The 22,176-nt window shown below is 37.4% G+C and overlaps 1 protein-coding gene across 5 annotated transcripts in view; it reads left to right on the forward strand.

Moving 5' to 3' along the window:
* Positions 1 to 207: 207 nt before the first annotated feature.
* The window catches only part of PSMD14 (proteasome 26S subunit, non-ATPase 14), a 48,766-nt gene continuing 26,797 nt past the window's right edge, over positions 208 to 22,176 (forward strand). For 2 of the 5 annotated variants that reach the window (XM_080621870.1, XM_080621874.1), the window contains exons 1-3: positions 208 to 299; positions 5,239 to 5,326; positions 8,246 to 8,297. In XM_080621870.1, coding sequence (XP_080477996.1) covers positions 8,250 to 8,297 — 48 coding nt within the window. In that variant the 5' untranslated portion in view covers positions 208 to 299; positions 5,239 to 5,326; positions 8,246 to 8,249. Of the gene's footprint in view, positions 352 to 638; positions 862 to 5,238; positions 5,327 to 8,245; positions 8,298 to 14,849; positions 14,865 to 22,176 lie in introns of those variants that run through there. The other 3 variants (XM_080621871.1, XM_080621872.1, XM_080621873.1) reach the window with 3 other exon arrangements.

Genomic DNA, 22,176 nt, shown 5'->3' on the forward strand with positions numbered 1-22,176 from the left:
CCTCGCTCCATCTCCCCGATGGAGGCCGGCGACTATCAAGGCCGCCTGCGGCCGAGCCACAGGAGGTTTAACGGCCACAGCTGCTCCCAAGCCTACCGGCGGCACGCACCGTTGCCATGGCTCCCAATCCTCCCCTCCCCCCGCCACTTCCTGGGCTGCGGGACCGGAAGCCCTAGCCACGTGCCCTTTGAACCGGGAAGTGGTTGCGGAGGCCTGGGCGGACTTGGTTTGAATGAAATCTGGCTGATTCACGGCGGCCCGGACCGAGGTGGCGCAGCCGGGAACGGCTCCGCGCAGAGGTGAGGACTCGACGCGACTGGCGCCCTCGGCACCGGCGTTCTTGGGAGCCCGGTACGGCCTGTGTGGGCTTCGCCGCGGCCCTTTGGCAGCCTCTGCGTGGTGGCGGCGGTGGGACTGGGGCCCCGTGGGGTCAGGGCCCGAGCGCCAGGCAAGGGAGGCGGGGACGACCCGGCAGCGGTGGCGTGGCCTCCCTGGGAGTGAAGACGGAGCAGATCTGGGAGCCCTGGGGGGCGGTTTGCTCCCCGGGCGGGAGGCACGTAGGGCCCCATGGGGTTGGCGATGCCTGCCTGTGTTTGTGCTGGCTGCGCCCGGAGAAAGTTTGGGTAATTTCGGGCAGAGACGGTGGGGCTGGAAACAGGCGGAGCGAAGCGACAGGAGGCGGCCGGGGCCTCGGGAGCTGCGGGGAGCAGGGCAGCGGCCCGTCTGAGCCTCAGCGTCTGAGAGGCCCAGGCGGCTCTGCTTCTCTTCCTCTCTCCCAGCCGAGAGCAGCCGTCGCGTCTCGCTCGGCAGCGCGTGGGTCGCAGCTGCTGGCCGGTGTCGCGGGCCTTGCCCCCAGCGCAGGTGTGTTCTTTGGCCGCAGCCGTCGCTTCTCATTTTGGGGACTTCGCGGACTGAAACTGCTGCTTCTGGAGTGAAGCGCTGCGGCGGTGCCCGGCGGTGTGCGGCTTGAGTGCCAGTGGACGCAGAGAGCTCTGGCTGGGACACGGGAAGGAGTAGAAGTCTTTAATCCACGTCAGAAAGGATGAAGCAGAATTGTGTGGAAATGAAGCTGTAGTCAGAATTAACAGAGCAGTTTCTGGTATAGAGCAGACCGAAGCATCGTTTTCAGAACAAGTCATGTGTTGTACTTGGATACTTGTAAACAGTTGATAAATGAGAGTGTATGCTGATGTCATCATTTAAAATTGTACTTGTTTCCAGTACACTGTAGAAACCAGGAAAACAACAAGGATTCAGCTTGACTTTTAAAAAATTTTATGTAAATGCATTTGAAAGCTGTATGTAGCTGAAATGGTACTAGGCAAGCTGAAAAGTCTTACAGATTTGTATTAGTCTTAAAAGCTTTCACCCCTGTGATCCCAAGGTGTGCTGTAATGCTTGCACACGGGGAGAACACTTGGAAGAATACTCTGCTGAGAAGAGGACTGTTTGTGAGTTTGTGTTATAGAAACAAACAAAAGACCTGTGTTTGTGAAGAAATCGAGAAATTGGCTTGCAGATGAATTGTTTCTGAATCAGTGTGACTTTGAGCAATTAGGTTTTGCCTATAGCTTAATGGGAAATTTGTGTTCTGTCAGGCATTCTAACGTGCCATGTCAGGGATATTAATTTGATGTCTGTGGTTAAGAAAACGAGAAGTTAGAGCATAGCTCAAAAGTAATTTATGTTTTGGTATTATTTAACGTTAGCTTGTAAATTTTCTTGGAAGCAATTCAACCTTGACAAAAATTACGGAGTGTATTCTGACAGTAGCTACAATTATCTTCTAACATCCAGAATGATGGGAAAAGACAGGTAGTTAGGAATAATAGGAGACCAGTGTGATGATGGAGTCTTGAGTGACGTGACTTAGTGTGTGGTGTACCTGCGTGTGACAGGGGGCTGAAACTAGATCTTAAGGTCCTTTCCAACCCTAACTATTCTATGAGTTTGTGGCAGGGGATGGTTCCACGGTACCCACACTCATGTAGATTTCAGAGAAGCTCATTACTTTATATATAGCATAAGATTAAAATTATTTTTGTGGGTTTCTGTGATGTGGTGATTTGTTTTTTTTCCCTTAGCTGCAAGTTTGGTGTGGATATACTTAAGTAGCTTTAGAGTAGCCTGCTTGGGTCTGGGTTACTTTGGTGACTCTAGCTCAGCAATTAATGTAGTTAGAACTAGGTTTGCTGTGTTTCTGGAAATCAGAAGGCACAGAGTCTGAGAAGCTAACCTGCATACCTTTTAGTCAGCTCAGGTCTATTGAGATACAGGTCTGTACAGTCCAGAAACATTGGGTTTACAGAGCTAAGCACGTTATGGAAGCAAAATAGTCATGTAGCTCTGGACTTGCGCTACTGAGACTGCATTTGTTTATGGCATGGTTAATCTTTAGCTTTAATGAACAGATTACTACAAATTAACATTGTGCTATTTTTTATCTCTCTTTTAATACAAAAAGTATATAGAAAGATAGACCCACCCTCCTTGTCACATGTGAAGTCTCTAGTTGAAGTTTCTTTCATTCAGCATTTGGTTTTGTTCTTGGTGAAATGATGTTTCTCTGCAAGATGGAGTTTCTCAATTTACTTTCATAGCTGTTTGTCATCCCTAGTGAAGTTGAAACTGTTATAGTTGCAGCAAGAAGCCTTAAACCACTTTTTAAGTGCTGTTAAAGTTGTTAATCCATCTGCTATGTGGAATTTGTCAACAGGAGATCTGGAAGTGCTTATGAAAAGCTTAGTATGTAGACTCAGGTGGAGAAATCGAATTACCAAATATGAAGTGATTTGCACTAAGTCATTCAGTGTACAAATTGCAAAGTGTGGAATAAATTGCTGTCACCCAAGTCTAGCCTGATACTCTCTCCACTAATTGGGTAGTTTAGTAGCCAGTGTTTTCCATGTATGTTGAAGCTATTTCTGATTTTTTTTTTTTTTTTTTTTTTTGGTAATAACTCAAAAGTTGTCAACCTGGGAGAACCCTCTTTCCTTGAGGGATTGCATCATGCAGTGTTAATGCTAGATAAAAATAGTGCACTGTAGTGTGAAATTTGTCTCATGCAAAAAGATACAGTAATTTAAGACTATTTCAAGTCAGTTTCAAAATATGTGCTGAAACTTATCAAGTATAAGCACAGTAACTGTTGGTTTATACCTGTGTGTGTGTATACATTCGTGCATAATGCACTTATATAATTTCATCCCTATATTACCATATGAAAAATATTTTCATTATTAAAAGTCAGCATTTAAATCAACATTCAAGTGACTTTAAAGTAGCAACCGACAACTGAATGGTGAACCAGAGCTCTCCAAATGAACAACTTTTGCCAATTGTTAGTTACCTAACAGTAGTATTATGAACACATGATTTAAAAAAAAAAAGTCTGTTTTCAGATCAGTTGTGAGATGCTCTGTGTATACTTTGACGTGAAATATATACTATATATATATATATGAAGTATATACTATGCCACATGATTAATAGCAAAAAACTCCTTTTGAAGCCAGGACAGTTTAAAAAAATTACAATAATGGAGGTTTGGCTTTTTAAAAATACCATTCTATGTCCAAGGCTTTTTAGCTGAGGTGTTTCAAGCATGAACATACACAGAGAAGCTACTTAGCTAGGGTCTTTTGTTTGGCTGTGTTTTGTCCCACCAAAGTGCAAGTTTATTATGATTATAACTGGCTTTGTGTGGCTTTCTGCAACTTTCTGATATGGAACTGTTTAGTCTTCTGTGGTTTTTATATATATCTTTAAGTATGGGTATAGGGGGAAAACCAGCAGATAAGTGTGAAATTAAAACTAGCCTTTTGCACTTTGCAGCAGAGAGGGGAAAAATTCTCACCTGTAAGTTACAACGTTGTGTGCCTGCCCTAGGAAACCCACTAAGCTCACAGAGATCTGTCTCTTTAAATATCATCGTAGGAAGTGGAGAAGGGGATGCAAGACTCCTGGGTAGCCAGCTGGCTAAAACTGAATTGGGTTGCAACTCTGAAGCCCTCTTGTGAACTGGTTGCAGTTCTGTTGGAGCCTGTGCTAATATAACTGCTGCTGTTGTGGTCCTGTCGTGCCTGATCTGGATCATTTCATTTTTCAAAGCCAGCAGAAACGTAGTCACTTTTTTCTTTTGACTTTTTAGTGGAATTCCATCCCAGCCTGTCAGCACCAAGAAACTCTTTTGTTCTTTCTCCTCTTGTACTTAAGATTCAGAATGGTCTTTGTTAAATTCCCTTTGTTCCTAATAAAATAAAAATAAAATCCAACTCCAAAGACATTCTTTGGGCATGTCAACTTAAAGAATGATTTGACATAAATGTCTTCTGGGGTCTGGATTAGTGTTAGAAGCAATCAGCTTTTCCAAGACCTCTTTCTGTTATGCCAAGACAACTGTTTCTGGGATGCAGTGTGAATCCTCTGTGAAGTGAAGAGGGTTAAAAACCAACGTTTTTGTTAGCCTATCAGTTTACTGCAAGGCTGCACAAATGGCTGTCCTGGCAGTATTGAGAAAGCAGCATCAAGTTGGTAAGCAGCAGCAGCAGCTTCCCCACTGCTCCTTATGTTAACACTGACATTGAAAAAAATGTCTATCAAATCGTGGCCACAGATCATTTCACAGATCTGTTTTAAAACACTGCACTACAAATGGTTGAGTGGATTGAATTAGTGGGCAGTATACTCGGGGAGGAGACTTTTAACTCCTAAACTGCATGTGAAGCACCCTTTCTTAACCTGAATTTAGGCAAACCTGAAGGCCCCTGTGACTTTCTCAGTGAAGCCAACTGGACTTGCAGAAGCAAACAGGAAAACTATCCGTACCTGTGGAATGTGCTTTACCTTTGTGCTTGGGTCATCTTAACTATGGCAAAATTTTCAAAACTAGTAACAAATGACCATAGTTCCAGTTTGCAACAGCCTTTTTAATCATTTGTTAGCATTAAATTGCTTAAACGGGTTATTAAAATACCTCACTCTTGCATGGAATTCTGAGAAACTTGGGAACTTATTTCAGTGTTACAGATACTTGGGCAAGACATGGCATGTACAGCTTCCAGGAATTATATAGTACAAAGAGGGGAAAAAAGACCAAAAGGCATTCTTTGGGTTATTCTTCAGTGGTGCTTTGTCGTTTTGTAGGTCATCAGTGTAACATTTCATTTTACATATACTACTGTTTCTAAATTTTACTGTGTTTCTGCCCTTTCCCTCCTTTCTATTTTTTTTCTACAGGAAAGAGACTTCCTGGCATCATCTTTATAGTCAAAAAGTGGGAGCTGCTGCTGAGTTTTGTCTACTATCACCTCTTTCTGAGCACCAGGTTAGAAATGCGTATTTGCTTTATTTGTAAATGCTAAAGTTATCATAACTAAGACCTAAAAATTTTGCTCAAGCTGTTTGAAGGTTTACAAAAGCATTATTTCATAAACTGAACTTATGGCTGAAATACTTGGGCACAGTGGATTAACAAAAAATGAAATTGATTTTAATTTGGAACACTAGTCTAAATTCTTTAGAGCTTTATACACAGTAAACAAATATGATTAGGTATAAATATACTGTAACTAACTAAGTCACCTTCAGTTACAAATAAGAAAGAAAAGTGTTAGTTGCCAGAACTCTAACCAGAGTTGAAACACAGAAGTAGTGAAATAATTTGCTGTGCATCTAGAACTAGTTTGTGAATATTTTTTTTTCCTTTGTGCTGTTGTCTTGAGAATCAGAACATCTTCCTTTCAGTGGCTAGTCTGTGCTGGGTGGGAAATGTGATATCCCTCCAGTTCTGTAAGACAATGAGATTTTCTTGTTTCAGTTTGTGTAGCCGGTTATTCTAATCCAACTTTTTAATGTGGCAAAATGTTTTTATAAGTTATGTACTATTTATTTGGTTGGGTTAGAAATTGGAATGAATTATGTAAATATGAATGAACTAGAAATAACAACTTCTTTTCACTAGTGAAGTGGAATGTAAGTAGTTATAAGATTTGTTATTCAATATTACGTCTTAAATGTACAGAGGTAATACACCTCATCTTACGGAAGTTGTAGTTATAGGAAAGACCAGTTTTATGGTTACCAGTTGTAGAGACTAAGTTTCTTAAAATAAATGTGCAGCCATGATTGATCATAATTTTAGTTACTGTAAATCTAATTCCCAGCTACTCTTCAGCCCTCATTAGTGTCATGAAAGATGAGTCATTGTGGGTTTCAATGGAGGAGTATCTACCACAGAGGGGTAAAATGAAATGAAGTTGGTGTTGCTTTGTACTTGTGACTTGAAGCCATTTACCATGTGCTTACATAATAGCTTTAAACAGCAACTTAACCTTTCCATGGAAATCCTACAACTTGATTTGGAATTTATTATAGTTCAGAATAGGAAAGTATGTATGCTTTATGTGTAGCCTTTGCCTGTAATAAAGAAGCTTGGTTTCAGTGGCTGTCTGAAAAGAAAAGCATAGCCACTGACCCTTTAATAAATCCCTTTTGATTCTTATAGTGCCAAGTTAGCTTTAAGAAAGTACTTGATGTTATTTGAGGCCCCAGTTGCTGGGTTTGCATGTTCTACAAAATCAAGCGAATGAATCATATGAAGATAATAGCTTGCTAGTGCATTAAACTATGAAAGTGAAATTCGCAAATAGAGCAAGTGATATAGATCCATGTGTCTTAGATATTGTTGTTTGAAATGGGTGAAATTTCCATGCATGATTAAAGTAGGAGTTAGATAATCTTGTGTAATGGTAAATTCAAATGCTGCCTCTTTGTGTGTTACCTAGAAGCTTAAAATACCTGTTACAAACTTCAACCGAAATAAATCCTGTTAGTATCTAGCCATACAAAATAGTAGCAAATTTCAAAGGAATAATGAGATGACATTAACCTTCAACATAAAGACTTCTAATACACAAAGCAAATTATTTTTCTTGAGAAGTTCAAAATCTTTTGTATAACTAATTATTTTTTTTAAGAAGCTTCCTGAATTAGTATTAATATAATCTGTTGAAATTTGTGTATAATTCTGTTATGTGTAACGTCCATTTGGAGTATGTATATCGGAAGTATTGTTACTCCTTCTTCTTAGTTGCTTTTGTATCACCTGAGCAGGCTTTGTTGTGTTGCATTAAGACTTGTGCAGTTAAGTTTCTGATTACTTAGTATCTTCTATTTCACAAATAAGATAAGCCAGTAAAGTTTACTGATTTCTATAACCTTTGGAAATGGCTTGATTTGCTGAAAGCAGCTGTTTAGAAGTAGAATTCAGTAGGTTTTTTGTTTGTTTTATCACTGAGTTTTAAAAAACTAAAGATAAGCAAGCAAGATAAAGGTCTGTTACAGCAGGGACAGAACCTTTACTTAGATATCCACAATTAAATTGTAGATTGCTAGAGTGCTTTTCAACAAGAGAAAGTGAATAAACATTAGTTTAATTTTTTTTAGTTGAGTACCTTAACCGTTCTTGTTCCTGGAGGTCACTCCTTTGAAAGCTGCAAGATAGAAAAGCTGCTGCCTTTTTTTTTTTTTTTTTTTTTTAAATTCCTTTAAGTAATGAGTTAGTTGCATTGATTGGAACAATCTTGCACTAAAGCAATGGCACATGCAACACTGGAAATGTATTAAATGACAGTATTGTCACCAGTGTTCTAACTATATACACATTAAATGTTTACTTTACAGTATTTCTTTTTAGTATAATGAGTTCATTAAAAAAAAAAAAAGCTTTTGATGATAATTCAGAGATCCATAATCTGCTCAGTGTCTTTTATATGGAGTTTTGATAATAACTGACAAGCTGTAAGTTAATTAGCACAGAACTTACTAATGAGGATGCTTAAAATCCTTTCACGTTTTTATTGATGCTTTCTGAACAAATTGGAGTAAACTTGATTGTATATCTAATAAGTTTCAGGCACTTCCTGGATGTAGGTGCTCTTTTAAGCAATAAAAATCCCCCAATTAATTGAATGAGAGGAAAGTTTTGAAAAGTTTGTCAAGAGTGCTTGTCTTCAGAAATGGGGATAACCCAAAACCAAAGCAATAAAACAAAGTCTGTTAATTAGCATGGAAGACAGCTTCTTGAATTAATATGTGGTGTTAATTAACAGGAAGTCTGATGTTGTGTTGTAATTACCACCAATATTTTTGACATACTGAGTGACTGAAGGTGAATTATATAGATAGCAATTTAGTAAACACTTCAGAGATTGGGAACATTTTTCCTTTGTTTCTGTTTTTCTAGAAATATGGATAGACTTCTGCGACTTGGAGGCGGTATGCCTGGGCTGGGACAGGTTAGTATATAGCTTGTTAATATCTTCTCTAGTATTAATAAATTCTGAAATATTCCATTTACTGTATTTAAACAACATGAAAAAAAAGGTTCATAGTAATAATCTCTGACTCTAGAGATGCTATGTGAGTGTGTGCAAATTATTGTTATGGCCTTTTTTTTTGTCAGTAAACTCTTGTGCTGGTGCTGAGTTTACAGCATGTTTATAAACCTTTCATTTGGTGTCTGAACATTCTAAATTTTGGATTGAAAAACATTGGAAACACAGAATAAAATAAAAAATTCCAACTATATGGATTTTCAGAACATAAAGATTATTCTGAATAGATGAGCTCCTTTGGTGCATAATTTTTTTCTCCACTTGCTCCTTCATGAATGATGTACTTAAGTCCTTGGATCACGTCATGATTGGCAGTGTAAGACACTGAAGTATATGTAAATTTTAGGATGTAATTTGAGTTAAATTTATCACTTGCAGGTAGTTGTAGCCACAGATATGTGCGTTTGTTTCTTCATTTCTTCTGTACTCCTCACCTCCTGTAACTATACTCACAGCAAAAAGGCCTTCTGGCAGCTGCTGTTGTTCCAGTGGGAGACCTACACACATTGTATGACTTCTGCTACCACTAGAGCAAGTCCTAGTACTTTTCTTCTTGGCCTATTGATAGGGCAGGTGGTCTTGAAAATTAAACCAGACTGATCTTACTACATTGTGGTGACTACTGTGGATATAGGGAGAACCCCCCCCCCCCAAACCCAAACATTAGGAACTTCTTTGTCTGAGGCTTGAAGAAAGAATTATTTCCTTAAGCGAAGGGCTCGAGTGTAATTTCCTTTGTAGTCTCGGCTGGCCACAGTAGCTCGCCTTTCTCTGCTTTCCTCGTTTGCCTTCAGGACTCTGTTCTACACTGAGAATACAGACTCTTGTCCTGGAGAAATCAGTTCTGTTTGTCTTAGGCTTCATGATCTGTGTATGAGTTTGCTTCTGGGATGATTGAAATTGCTAAACCCACAGGTTCCTTGGTTGTGTGTAGTGTGTTCATGTCCAGTATAACTAGGAAAGGATTGTTTTAATACTGAAGCATTTGGTGAAATATTCTAGGCTGATTTACAGCCTCTAGGTGTTTTGCCAAATAAACTGTAACTTTTGGTGCATAATTTTTTTTCCTTTTTATAGCTGAAATTCTATTCACGCTCTCTTAGCGAATCTTCAAGCAGCCCTCAGTTATTTTTAGTTTTACTTTCTTAAACAGTTATTTCTCTTGTTCCTCTGAGCTGCCAGCCTGCTTCATGACTCTTCATTTTTTTAACATCTGCGCAGTCTAATCACTCAAGCTTTCACTTCTTAGTCCTCTCTGAACTTGACGCATATCAAAGCTGTTTTTCAAATTTACAGTTAACTCTCTGCTGCTTTCTGAATTTCTCAGCTTTAACTTAAAGCTTGCTAGAAAATTGTGGCAGACAATAGAACATAACATTCAAAAGCTTGCAGAACTCCTGTAGCAGCTTTGGTCTACAGAGCTGCTCTGTGTTTGTTTAAATATGGAATTGTCTCTTAAATGAATTGATGAGTATGCGTTGGATTGAAAAAAAGGGCAGAAAACTGAATTGCTCTTCATGCAAGTTGCTGCTTGCACTGGATATCTTGACTACTTTTGTAGTCTTTTGGCTTATTGAATCAGCAGGACAGCTTTTCAAAAAAGAATAATTTTAAGTCCTCAAAATACTGTTTCAATGGATCTTCAAAGATCGCTTTTGTTCCAAGTATTGATTGATAGTTGAGAGATAATCCAGAGTGAATCAGATGGCTTTGAGGTGAAGGAGAGAAGTTGGATATTTTTTGGACCTACTTTGTCCTGCTAGAAAGTAAACAAAGTTGTTACCATTTGTTCATACAAGAGAGTTTTAAACAGTTGTACAAAAGCTTTTTGTTTTTCTTACTGCTGTGTCACAGTTGTTCTGTCTTTGAAGGTTTTGCTTTTAAAGTTGAACATAGTAAAAACATCTGAGTCATTCTTGCTGACATAAGAATCATCTGTGTGTATAGTCTCAGAGAAAGAGAATAATTTTCAAAGTAATTTTGTAACAATTTGGGGATTTTTTTTTTTCTTGTTGCTGGGGATTTGCTTAGCAAGAGGAGTGGATCACGTAAGGTCTGCTAACAGTCCGTTTGATTTGCTTTGTAACTAACGTTCAAGTAACAGCAAATGCTTGGTCAGCGCAGTTCCTATTTGATCTGTGCCAAGAAATTATTTCTCAGTGACTTGCCTCAGTTTCTCCAATAACAATTATTCAGGTGTTTCACCTTGGTAAAAACACCTCTTCTGATTATTATCTTGTTTGTTTTTCTTCATTTCCAAACTCGATGTGTTGTCCCAAGTGCTCTTTGGATTAATGTTTTTACAACTTTCTTTTCAAGTATTTTTGTGTCTTGTATTCCACTTGAAAAATCCTTTCAGTGATTTCATGGTGGTTCTCTTTTTGTAATACTTGCCCTCTGAGCATGCTATTGAGTGGCTGATTGGTCTTCAGTGTTGAATTGTCCAGAGGTGGATTGTGCTAAATTCCACTGACCCTAAACCTGTCTTTATATGGCTAATAAACATACTTTTAAAGAAGTGATCTTAAGGTGATTTTTCAACAATAAACTTTCTTTCCACTGACTTTGTGGCTTAGAAATTTTGAGCCATTTCCTCTCTTTTAGTCTTAGATGAACAAGAGGCTGTCTTCATGAGGCAGCAGGTGGACAGGAGAAGAGGGAAGAGAATCTGATAGCTTTTGGTGTCACATAAGCCATCCACAGTATTTCCTGGCAGTGAGCTTGGTTATTAACTTTGTATTCTTTGTGTGGGAAGGTACCCATGTTTAGTTTTGAACTTGATGTAGTAGATAAGGCCTTCTTTGCAATGCTGCTTTATGCAGAAATTGTCTTACATGCTGGGTATTGTAGGCATTTTTATTTTGCCCTATGATAATATATATATAAACCCCAAGTGATTTAAAAAAAAGATATGGGGGAATGGTAGAAGGTTGAAAGTGTTATAATGTTCCAAACATTATATTTTATAATGTTATAATGTTCCTAACAAACGTTTATTACTTTAATTTCCGTTCTGTTTTTCATGGAAGTTCAGATTTTGGCAATGCCCTTGTTTTCCTTCCTTTGTATGGTCTCTTCCCTTCCTCCTCCTGCCCCTTGTCATGTTTTTTAGTTATCCTCCCTTTTCTGGTTCATTCTTTGTCTCTCTGTTCATCCCCCTGGAATACTGCCCACCACAGAATTTCACTAGTGATTTAATACTTCACTTGCATTGTACATTTGCTGCAGACAAATTAACAGGCTTTGTGCGGTACGTAAAAGCATTATACTTATGTAGCAGGCAGGAATTTGGAGCAATACTCCTCTTCATTTTGTATGCTGAGCTATTGTTTGCTACAGTGCCACATATGCCTCTATTAGGCAATCCTACTGGATACAGTTTAAGAGTGTGAGCAAATAAAGTACATTTTTAGCAGAGCTCTTTTTTCAACACTTTCAGAACAATAATCCAAGTTCTTGTCCATGCTAACACATCCTGTCTATTTTCCTGAATCCAGATGTGATAGGAAGCAGTGAAATAATGACACTTTTAAAACATGTTGAAAATTTTTTTATTACTTGATATTTTTAAAATACTCATTTACATTGCGCTGTTGGTGCAGACAACTGTTCTAGTGCAATAGATGGAAAATAAACCTGATTCTCTATTTCTGATTTAACATATTTGATGGCAGAGGGGAAAGGAAAAAATCCAAATGGGAAGGGAGGGAGAGACAGAAATGACCTGTGTCTTCTAAGGAGTGTTTACACCTTGACTTGGAATATAGAAAATAGAAGTGCAGATAGCTATTTTATTTGAATAATGGACTTGCCAATTAGCCATCAAGTGCTTCCATCTGTGAAATAGTTGATCAGATGGGTTAGCTGGGATGTTTCCAGATTAGGGCATTGTAAATGGCACTTGAAAACTGTCACTTTGATTAGGAGGTTTTGAGCATTGTACTGCTTGATGCTGTGGAACCTTTTCCCCTCATATTATCATGGTTTTTTAGAATATGCTTGTCCCATTTAGTACATCTATGGCACCGTAGGAACTTGGGAGACCTGCTACTGATCTAAAGTTATGTTTCAGCTGCTGATCTAGACAGAATGGTTGTTAGAAAAGAACACTGCTTACTCCTTATTCTGCGGGGCTTCAGAAATAAGAGTTGGTGATTTGGCAGGCGGTGGAATGTCAGGCTTAGTGTAGATAATTCCCAATTAAGAACTAAGTGCAAGTTTCCTTGAGTTACTTCATTAAGCTGATGTGTCTCCTGAAGTAAGTGATGTGTTCTAGTTGGCTAATCTACATCCTAAGATTCTGTATGCGATGAAACAAAACTAAACACACTCAAAAACCCAACCAACCAAAAACCACACACAAAACCCAACTAACCAAAACCCTCAAAACCAAATCAAATCCAAATAAGCACCTCTCCAACCCCCAGAAAAAAAAACCAACAACCACCCCCCAAAACCCAACCAGAAAAAAACCCAAACAACTAAGACCATAACATCTTCCTGAAAATTGTTTTAGTTCATTGATTTTTGAACTATGTTGGATTTTAGTTTGGAAGGTGGAGATGTGTTTTATTTAATGAAGTGCTTCTTTCCTTTGGAAAGCTGTAGAATGTTTTACTGTCTCAATGTCTGTTTCAGCTGCATGACTTTTTCCTTACTGTATCTCCTGGGTGTACGTGCTTTGTGGTTTGAATTGTGGTGATACTCTATTGTCTGTTTTTCACATGTATCTGAAGCTTCATAAATTCCTTTTGAGAATACCCTAAGGGGGAATAAATCCGATTTATAGTTCTTAAAGTTGTGCATCATTTCTGTGCCATTGCTTTGAAGACATCCTCCAGCAGTTTTCAAGTACTAAGAATGTTAGTATTTCTGGAATTCCAATGTACCTCACAGTAGATGAGATGGTGTACAATTTGGGTGGGTTATTTCAGTTTCACTTTTTTCCTCAGAAGCTATCAACCCATTTAAAAATGAGTAACATTATCTCAGTGAAAAAACATTTTTCATATATTAAAAATATCCAACGTTAACTCCCATAAAAAGTTCAAATTACTTTTATCGATTGCCTGTATCATCTTCTGTAGAAAGTCTCAGCCTCAGTTTATATAGCCAAAATATTTTGTTTTCAGGAAAAAATATACCTTAGATATAGAAACTTTTTTACTTGCATGGTCTGGGGTGAGTATTTTGCTGCATTGGTTAGTGTTTTAATACAGGGCTGTTCAACCGAAAGCTTCATATGAAATGTAGGGAATATGATGTAGCCTGAGTCTGCTTACATTGGAAATGATCATAGCTCCATGGGTGGTGTAGGCTTATTTGAAAGTTATTGGGAATTGCTAAAGGCTGGGTATAATTTTCCTACGTTTGAAACATGGTTGAGTGATTGTAGTGTGATTTATAGCCAAAAGTGCTAATGGAAGAGGGAGAGAGAAGCATGCTAGAATTGGTTTGGGAACAAGTCATATGATTGTACTTACAACATGGTGCGTACTTTGTCTTATAAAAGCTGCTGTAAGCTATGATGAGCTGCACTACAGCTATACCTTATCTATTAATTGCAAACAGACATAAACCTAAAAATAACAAAGCTAGTGGGTTGTACCTGGGTATTTTCAGTTTCCTCTGATCTACTATTTTCCTGTAAACTCTGGAGACCATTTTTACCTGCCTTCTCTTGGCCTCGGATCTTCAACTTCCTTATTTGTAATAATTAGGCAATTAGCTTCTCTCTCCTCAATTTAATTGCTAGTGTAGACCAGCCTACTTTCCCCAGAAGAGACAAAGGAGCTTGGACAAGGAAATGAGTGTAGCCATAATGAGAAAGAAAGGGGAGGGGGAAGCCCAAACAAGAGAAGACATCTTTGTGCGTTTTGTGTTACGCCTGTTCACTTGTAATGTTCCTTTCTGTAAGCAGGAAGTAGCCCCCTTAACAGTGATAAATTTATTTCTCTTAGAAATTGTTTCTTCTTTCTGAAATCCCATGCTGTTGAATATTCCAAGTTACAATGCTACTGTGTATCACTTTTAAACAAGAGCTTCTGTTTAATTCCTGTGGTGGTGAAGAGTCCTCTTCACTTTTTCCTGGAAGTTTGAAGTGGTGTTCTTGTATTAATAGTGGTTTTGGTTAATAGGGGTTGTATAAATAGGGGTTTTGGCTTTGTTTGTTTTATGCTTAATTTAGTTGTTTAGTTTGTTTTTTGGGGATGTGTGTTTTGTTTTTCAAACAGCTCACCTTCCTACATGTTGCCACTGAGTCTTCCAGTTCACCTGCTTGTCTCCAGAGGACCAGCTCTTCACAACAGGAAGCTTGTAGGCATATAGAAAGAACCCAGTGCATTCCTTTCCATATTGAGTAAATCCCTTATAACTGCTCTGCTGTATGAAGTGTACTTTAGGGTGACCTCAGACAGCACCCGCTAAGGGCTACTTTGTCTTCTTGGCAGAACTGCTGTTTAGAATAAGGTAACTAAAAATCTGCATTAGAACAAGACTTCCAGAGATAGGCCAAATCTGCAAATACTGACTTGTTATCTGCCTTTCGTTTCTAAATCCCAATGCCCATTACCCAATATAATAGTGCTAGGAATAGAAAACAGGTTAGTCCTGGGCTTATTCTGGAGTGAAACTGACCTTCGTATTTTCTGGATTTTCTTTTTACCCAGTAGTTTGAGGTTGGGAAAAACAGTTCTTTTCAAAAATATGTACAATGTCACTGAGGATCTTACAGCTTTTTGTTGACAATAACATTGTCATAAACTCTTAGAAAGGTTTGGGTTGGAGGTGACCTTTAAAGATCATGTAGTCCAACTTGTCCTTATGCTTGATAATAAGGAATATTAATTGCAGTGATGCAGCAAACCTGCCCGTGCTTTTTTGTTTGTCTCGAATTTGTCTGGAGTAAGGAGAGAAAAAGCACTAGAACTAGGAAAGATTACACTTAAGAGGCCATTTCATGCAAGAGTTGTTGGGAACAGTGTAAAAAGTCTGATTACTGCAAATTACAGCAAGGTGATACGTATATAAACAATTTTGTATCATGAATGCATGTTAATATTGGTTAATAAATATTGATTTCTAATAAAAATTAGACTAAGTAGATTAACTTTCTGTAAAGTACATTGTGGTAAAATTAAGCTTATCTGACCTCAAAATAAATTCAACTAGCATCGTTTGGTGCCAGTTCCTGGTAAACACATATTTTTCTTAGTAAGCTTTAAGCCTCAGTCTTCAAGAACATTTCAGTGATAGTATTGGAAAACATGAGTTTTCTGTAAAACACCTCTTAGTTTTTTGACAATTTTTGGCAGTTGTAATAGGCTTTGCTCATCTATCCTACAGGTAGATGTGGAATCTTTCACGTGCCCATGTTGGTGGATTACTATACCTCTTCCATGAAACTTAGTGCAAGAGAGATTACTGGTAGATGGATAGAGTAGAAACATAACCTAAAACTTCAATGGCATTCTTTCTTTAACTGAAACTCTGGCCAGTTTCTCTGTGGAGTTTCCCAGTGAACTAGAGATTATTTTTGTTTGAAGTTTTGCTTAATTTAAAAACAAACAAAAAAACCCATAGAAACAAACCCTCCAAACAAACAGAAAAAGTAAGCAGTAGAGTTTTGGCTCTGCACTGAAGAGGTGTTTGCAAACTGGTGATCCCAACCCATTTAACCAACTGCTCAAAACTATTCAAAGTTGCATGTTCTGTAATTTAGTTTCTTGTTGTGGGTTGGGTTTTTTTCTTTTTTTTTTTTTTTTAAAGGAGGGGAGATGGGAAACCTTATATATTCCAAGTCCATCTGTATTGCTGTTTATAGAGTTCTGTTGTAAATATGAACCTGGATACAGGTTTTTTTAGGAAACAGGATTTTGTAAAACATACTGGAGCTTTTCTTTTTTTTTTTTTTTTTGGTGTTTTTTTTTTTTTTTTTTTTTTCCCTTCTTTTTTTCTTTTCTAATCTAGCCTGTTAAGGTTGGGTTCGGGGTTTTTTTGGTGGGTTCTTCCACCCCCCTAGGTATTTTCAATTTAAAGTACCAGTTGGTTGCATAATATTTCTCTAGTATCCCCACTCCATTTTGGAGTCTGAGACTGTCTGTGAGATTAAACATATTTCTACAATTTTTATTTCATCTGACATATGGTGTAACAAGACAATGTGATCCTTTCAGAAATCTAGGCTGTTTGTTGAGACTTATGGTATTTTGTGGTCTGTTATGTATGCTTGATTATAATTGGTATAAAAATGGGCCTAAACATACAAACTGTTTAGACATAATGCTAGCTTCAAAATATAATCCTGTTGGTTTGGAACTAACTATAAAGTTCTGTGTGTACTAGCTTGAAAACTGCAAAAAAATTTCCAATTGCTAGTAATTAGTGTGTGATTCACAGTGCAAAGTAATATATTTTTCCTTTTTTATGAACTCTTACAATTTTTTTCAATTTTTTTAATGAACTGGATAATTTTCTATGTCATGACTGATCACGTTAACTTCCTGTGCTGTTGAAAATGCAATACGTGGCTTCTGGTGTTTGTCATGACAATGTTGCTAGAACCATTGAGATCTGTGAATATGGCTTAGCTCCCTTTGCCACTTCCACTGATGGAATACATACAGGTTGGTATTTTCTGTATTGTCTCAATACAGGGAAAAATTGCTCCACAGTCAGTTTGGTTTATATTTTTAGGCTTAGTGATGTATAAAAAGCATTATGCTCATCTAAGAAATTCTTTATTCTTTATGTCAGTATATCATCATGTTATGCTACTTACTGACGAAGAGTAAGTAGAGATGAACAGTTGTACCCTGGTGGACTTTTAAGATCTTTTTGTTATCACTGCAACGTCTGAATTTGTTCTCTCTGCAGGTAGTACTTTGTAATGTTTGGGGTTTCCCCCCCACTTCCCTCTCCCTTGCCCATACTAAACTATATGCTCACTGTTGGATTTAACTCCACGAAATGGTAGTTGTAAGCTCTCTTTAAGTGCCTGATCTTTGCATGCATCCTTTAATATGATAAACTATTATTTCACAATGATTGTCATTGCATTTATACCCCAGTTGCCATTTCCAGCCCCCTGCCCCCACACCCCCCATACTTACATGATAAAAGTTATTATTACCTGAAACACTTGTCTTGGAGGAGGTAAAGAAAGGAAGTAAAGAAAAAGGGGGGGAGGGTGAATACTTTTTTAGAAATAATGCAGTTTTTTGTAGGTTTTGTTTTTCTGTTAGTTAATCTTTCTCTATAGTCTTTAGATGTAACAGCTGAAAATATGTACTGAAAGGGTTAAGTCGGCATGAAAGAATTCATTTCCACTTTAATGACCTAGCCTTGCTGGGTTAGGACGATGGGGAACATGCTTCTGACTTGTACTCCTATTGCCAATTAACACCTCCTATAACAGGTTGCCTCAGCTAGTCATTGAAGCAGAGGCAGTAGAAATAGTTTACATGCAGCTTGTTTTTCACACTAGTTGTTTAATACTCACAAAATTAAACTATTAAAAGGTTCTTTCTTGCCTTACTGGGAAAGAAATAAACACTATAGCAGTCACTGTTCGCTTGTGTGTTCTATGTTCACATTTGAATTGTTCCAGTTGCAAAAAATAAAGTAGTAATGATTGCAGCAGTTCTTATATTTTACACTGAAATATGTTTTTTGCAATAAAGCTTAGATTTGCCCTACAGCACCTAAGTTCACTGCCTTTTTTTTTTTTTTTGGTACAGTTACCCTTGCAAAACTGTGTTTCTTTGTTGAAATAGCTATGATGTATTTCAAAATCATCTTTTGTGCTATTAGTGTGACACCAGAGCAGTGTTTAAGATCCGCTTAAACAATAGAAAGCGTATCCATTTATGGAATATTTCTCAGTTGCTTGTGTAATTAATCAAGTCCACTTTCTGTACCTATTTGAATAAATATGGAATAGTACAAATAAAGAGCAGTGCTCTAAAATGACACTTTAGTTCACATTTAATCAGCAGGTATTTTAATAACATAATAAAATTGGCTAAATAATTGATACCAGTTCACACTAAGAGAAAGGTGGAGTAATATACCTAAAAGTGTTAACAAATTTGCTAAAAGGCCTGAGTAGCTAACACTTCAAGGCGTTAGTTTTTATCCTGTTAGAATGGCAAATGCCTTTAGCACTTCGTCAGCAAGGGCTTCCCAAGTAAAGGGCTGCTTTTTATATTGGATCATCTCCCTAACTGAAACAAAAATAGTATCATGCATAATTTAATATTACAATGTAATCTTCTGTTCGTATCTTGAGCGTGATTAGTTTTCCATTACAAGTCTTACTGAGAAAATTTAAGGGGAAGAAAAGTATTTTAATAGTGGTAACTGAATTTTACCAATTATTATTGAAATTAGGATTCTGCCATTCTAAACAAAACCAGAATTTGGTTGGGGTTTATGAGATGGCTGGCCATCAGGCAGCTCATTTCACTGACTGACAGCATGTATAGTTGATTCAGAAAAAAACATCCATTTTCAGTAAGTAGCATAATAACATTATTATTTGAGAACAGGTTTTGAATTTTATTAATCTCTGTTTCCAGCTTATATAGGAAAGCTTGGAGAAAATAATAATTCCTTGTAGTTTTCAGATCACATTTTTCTCCAGTCCCCTGGAGAAAAAGCTGTGGGCTGGCATAAGGAAGGCAATATTTGCTGTTTTGCAGTGAGATGGACAGACTTACAGAACTCTGTGCAGTGGGAGAGCTGTCTGACCTTTAAATACCACAATGTAACCAAAAATACAAGCAGATCTCTTGCATTGCAGATACAAATGTTTTCTTGTTTGGTTTTCTGACACCAGTTAATTTAATTTGGTCCTCTGCTTCATAAGGATGGTGGTTCTTTGTTAAAGTTGGCAGGCAGTGAAGTTTATAAACAGTGATAACAGCACATGCTGTGGAGGGTCAATGTAAAATACTTTGCCTCCATGTAGAGATTAGCTAATAAAATCTTTCTTCCTCTTTGCTTCATGAAAAAAATACATAAACTTCTGTGGAAGACTAGCAGAAACAGGCCAAAGAAATCTCAAAACATGTAACCCATTGCTAGCTCCCACATACTGTGTAGCTAGCATGCAGGAGCTGTGACTGTCACTCCAAGACTCTGTGTTGGTTTATCAGCCATTTATGGAAAAGGTGGAAGTAAAGTGGTTCCAGATTCCAGAAATCTATTTTTTCAAATGGCATCTTCTAAAGCCAAGTGAACTGCTTGGAAGACCCAAGATCTATTCTGTTTTAACTGTTAAACCTTAGAAGTTTTAGGTTAAGAATTTGGACTTTGGGGTTATAACTTTTTGTAGAAAGACAAATATATGCTTATACTATTTTATGTGCCAGTTAATGTTTGGTAGAAAAAGAACGTTAAACTAGATATGGTTTATATGTCGATTCTTGATAGTTTTTGACATATGGATCCTTTCCTTCTCAAAATTCTTGAGCTGGTTCATCAGAACAATATCAGAACAATTTCAGAACTCTGAGCAGCTCATTCTAATCTATATTCAAACAACGGAAGGAATATTAACATGAGAATTAATACACATAATTGGTACAGTGCTGTTAATTATAATTAATCTGGAGAACAGAGCAGACTGAAAGGATATAGCAAGGTCTTCACAAAAGAAGTATCTGTGACCAAAAAAATACTTAGTATGTGCTGTGTTTTATAAGACTGAGAATGAATAAACCTACATTATTTTTGCATTGTATGCTACCATTAGCTAAATTTTAAGATTTCAGGTAATTGTCTGGTTGTGTGATAAGAGTGGAAGCTAATCTTTGTTTTTGCTATCATTCATGTGCTTACAATGGAACAGTGAAGTTTGCAGTTCATATTTCCTAACACTATGTATTTAAGTTCACATCTAATGAGCAGAATCATTCACAGTGAATACTATGGTTTAAAAAACAAACAAACAAACTCCACAACTGAGCAAGTTGATTTGTACCAATGAGGCATTCCTTTATGAATTAGCAATGTTGCCTGTTCTGAAAATGAATTGTTGGCTATGGATGCTGGCAGGAGAACTTTAATATAAGTTTTGAAAGAAGAACCTACTCTTCTCATCGAATGCCTGAAGTATTGCTAAGTTTATTGAGAAAAAAAACATAGTAACAATCAGAAAATTATCTGGGCGTTTGAAACTTTGTCAGTCAAACAATTTAGTGTAGTATTTCCTCTGGGCCATCACCAAGGTAAACGAGCATTTGAAAGCTCCAAGGAGTATAGAAATAATAAAAGAAGGAAAGATTAGGAATGAATACAGTAGGATAACACCCTGCTTCAGTTCTTACCTTTGCTTAAAACAGAAAGTAATTTAATTGCCTTGTTACAGAAACAAAATGTACTAATACTTATGTCCTCCCTATCAGTGTTGAATCTACTGACTGATTTTAAATAGATTTTAAAATGGGCAAAGTTATGAAGGGTGAACTCTTACAAGCTGCGAACACAGGTGTCTACATGCAGGACAAAGATCGAATTAATGCCTTGGCTGCAGGAAGGGTGTCAGTGTGATCTTCATCTTAACAGATGTTAAAGATTCTGTACAGGAGAGCCTGCTCAAGAGCCACACACCGTTTGTGGAATAAACTTTAGTTCAAGCTCCTAGTTTTTGAGAAGCTAGTCTCAATCAAATGTCATCATTAGCTTTTCAGAAATCACAGAACTACTTACACTAGTTTTGGGGAGATCTTTTTTCCTTTTTTAATGCTATTTAAAAAAAAAGCAAAACAAAAAAAAGCTTTAATGAGATGCCTGCTTACAATGGAATGTTAAAATCTTGGACAAATGTAGAATACGCATAGTGATCACAGTGTGGATGTTGTGGTTCTTCCTGAAGCAGCCTGTTACTGGTTTTGTCCTTTTACCCTCACTTCAGACCCTCTCTGGTCTAGAGCTCATAGAAAATGGGAAGAAAGCTTTATGTGTGGAAAAAGGGGGTTATTATCAAACTAGGATGTTGGGGTTTTTTTATTAAAACACAACTTATGTGTCCTTTATTCTTAGCAGTGATTAAGTAGAAATATGAGTCTTTGTCCTGTTCCAAGTATTAAAACTTCTAAGTGAAAAGATAATTTAGAATAGACTTAAAGCAGGGGGAATACAGTTAAGAAAGTGAACTTACATGTTTATGGAGGAAAACCCGTAGTAATAGTATGAGAAAATGATTTGGTGTTTGAAACTTTGTCAGTCAAACAATTTGTAGTAAATCTGGAATAAGTGGTTCAGGTGCCTTGTGCGCCTGGTTCTGTGAAATGTTTTGAAGAGCAGTTCCTAGAGTAGTTCTTCTTTGTTAAGTGTTACAGGAACACTTCTCCACTGGAACATCTCACTGTTGGGCTATGGTTAGTCAGAGAAATAGCCAATGGAGTGGTGGAATTGATTAAAAATGGACCTTTGGCAAGGGTATTATAGAAGGTGAAAAAGTTAAACCTGATGGAAAATTGATGATGGAAAGGCTGAAGTCACAAGAATTAGCAGTGAGTAGTAAGAAGTAAGGGAGAACAAATATCACGAGGTGGTGATTAGTGGTACCAAAGTTGGAAATGAAGGTTTGAAGGTATTAGAAAGCAGTTGTGGTTGACACAGATCCATGCATGCGAGTTTCAAAATACAAACATAGGATTCAAATTATAAAGATTGAATCTGGAGCTAATAGAGAAGGAATTAATTGACATGGGGAGGGGGGAAATAAAAACAGCTGAATTTTATTACTGTCTTTAAAGCATTCTGAAAACTAGAT

This window comes from Psittacula echo (genome assembly GCF_963264785.1).
Source record: "Psittacula echo genome assembly, chromosome: 6".
NCBI lineage: Eukaryota > Metazoa > Chordata > Aves > Psittaciformes > Psittacidae > Psittacula > Psittacula echo.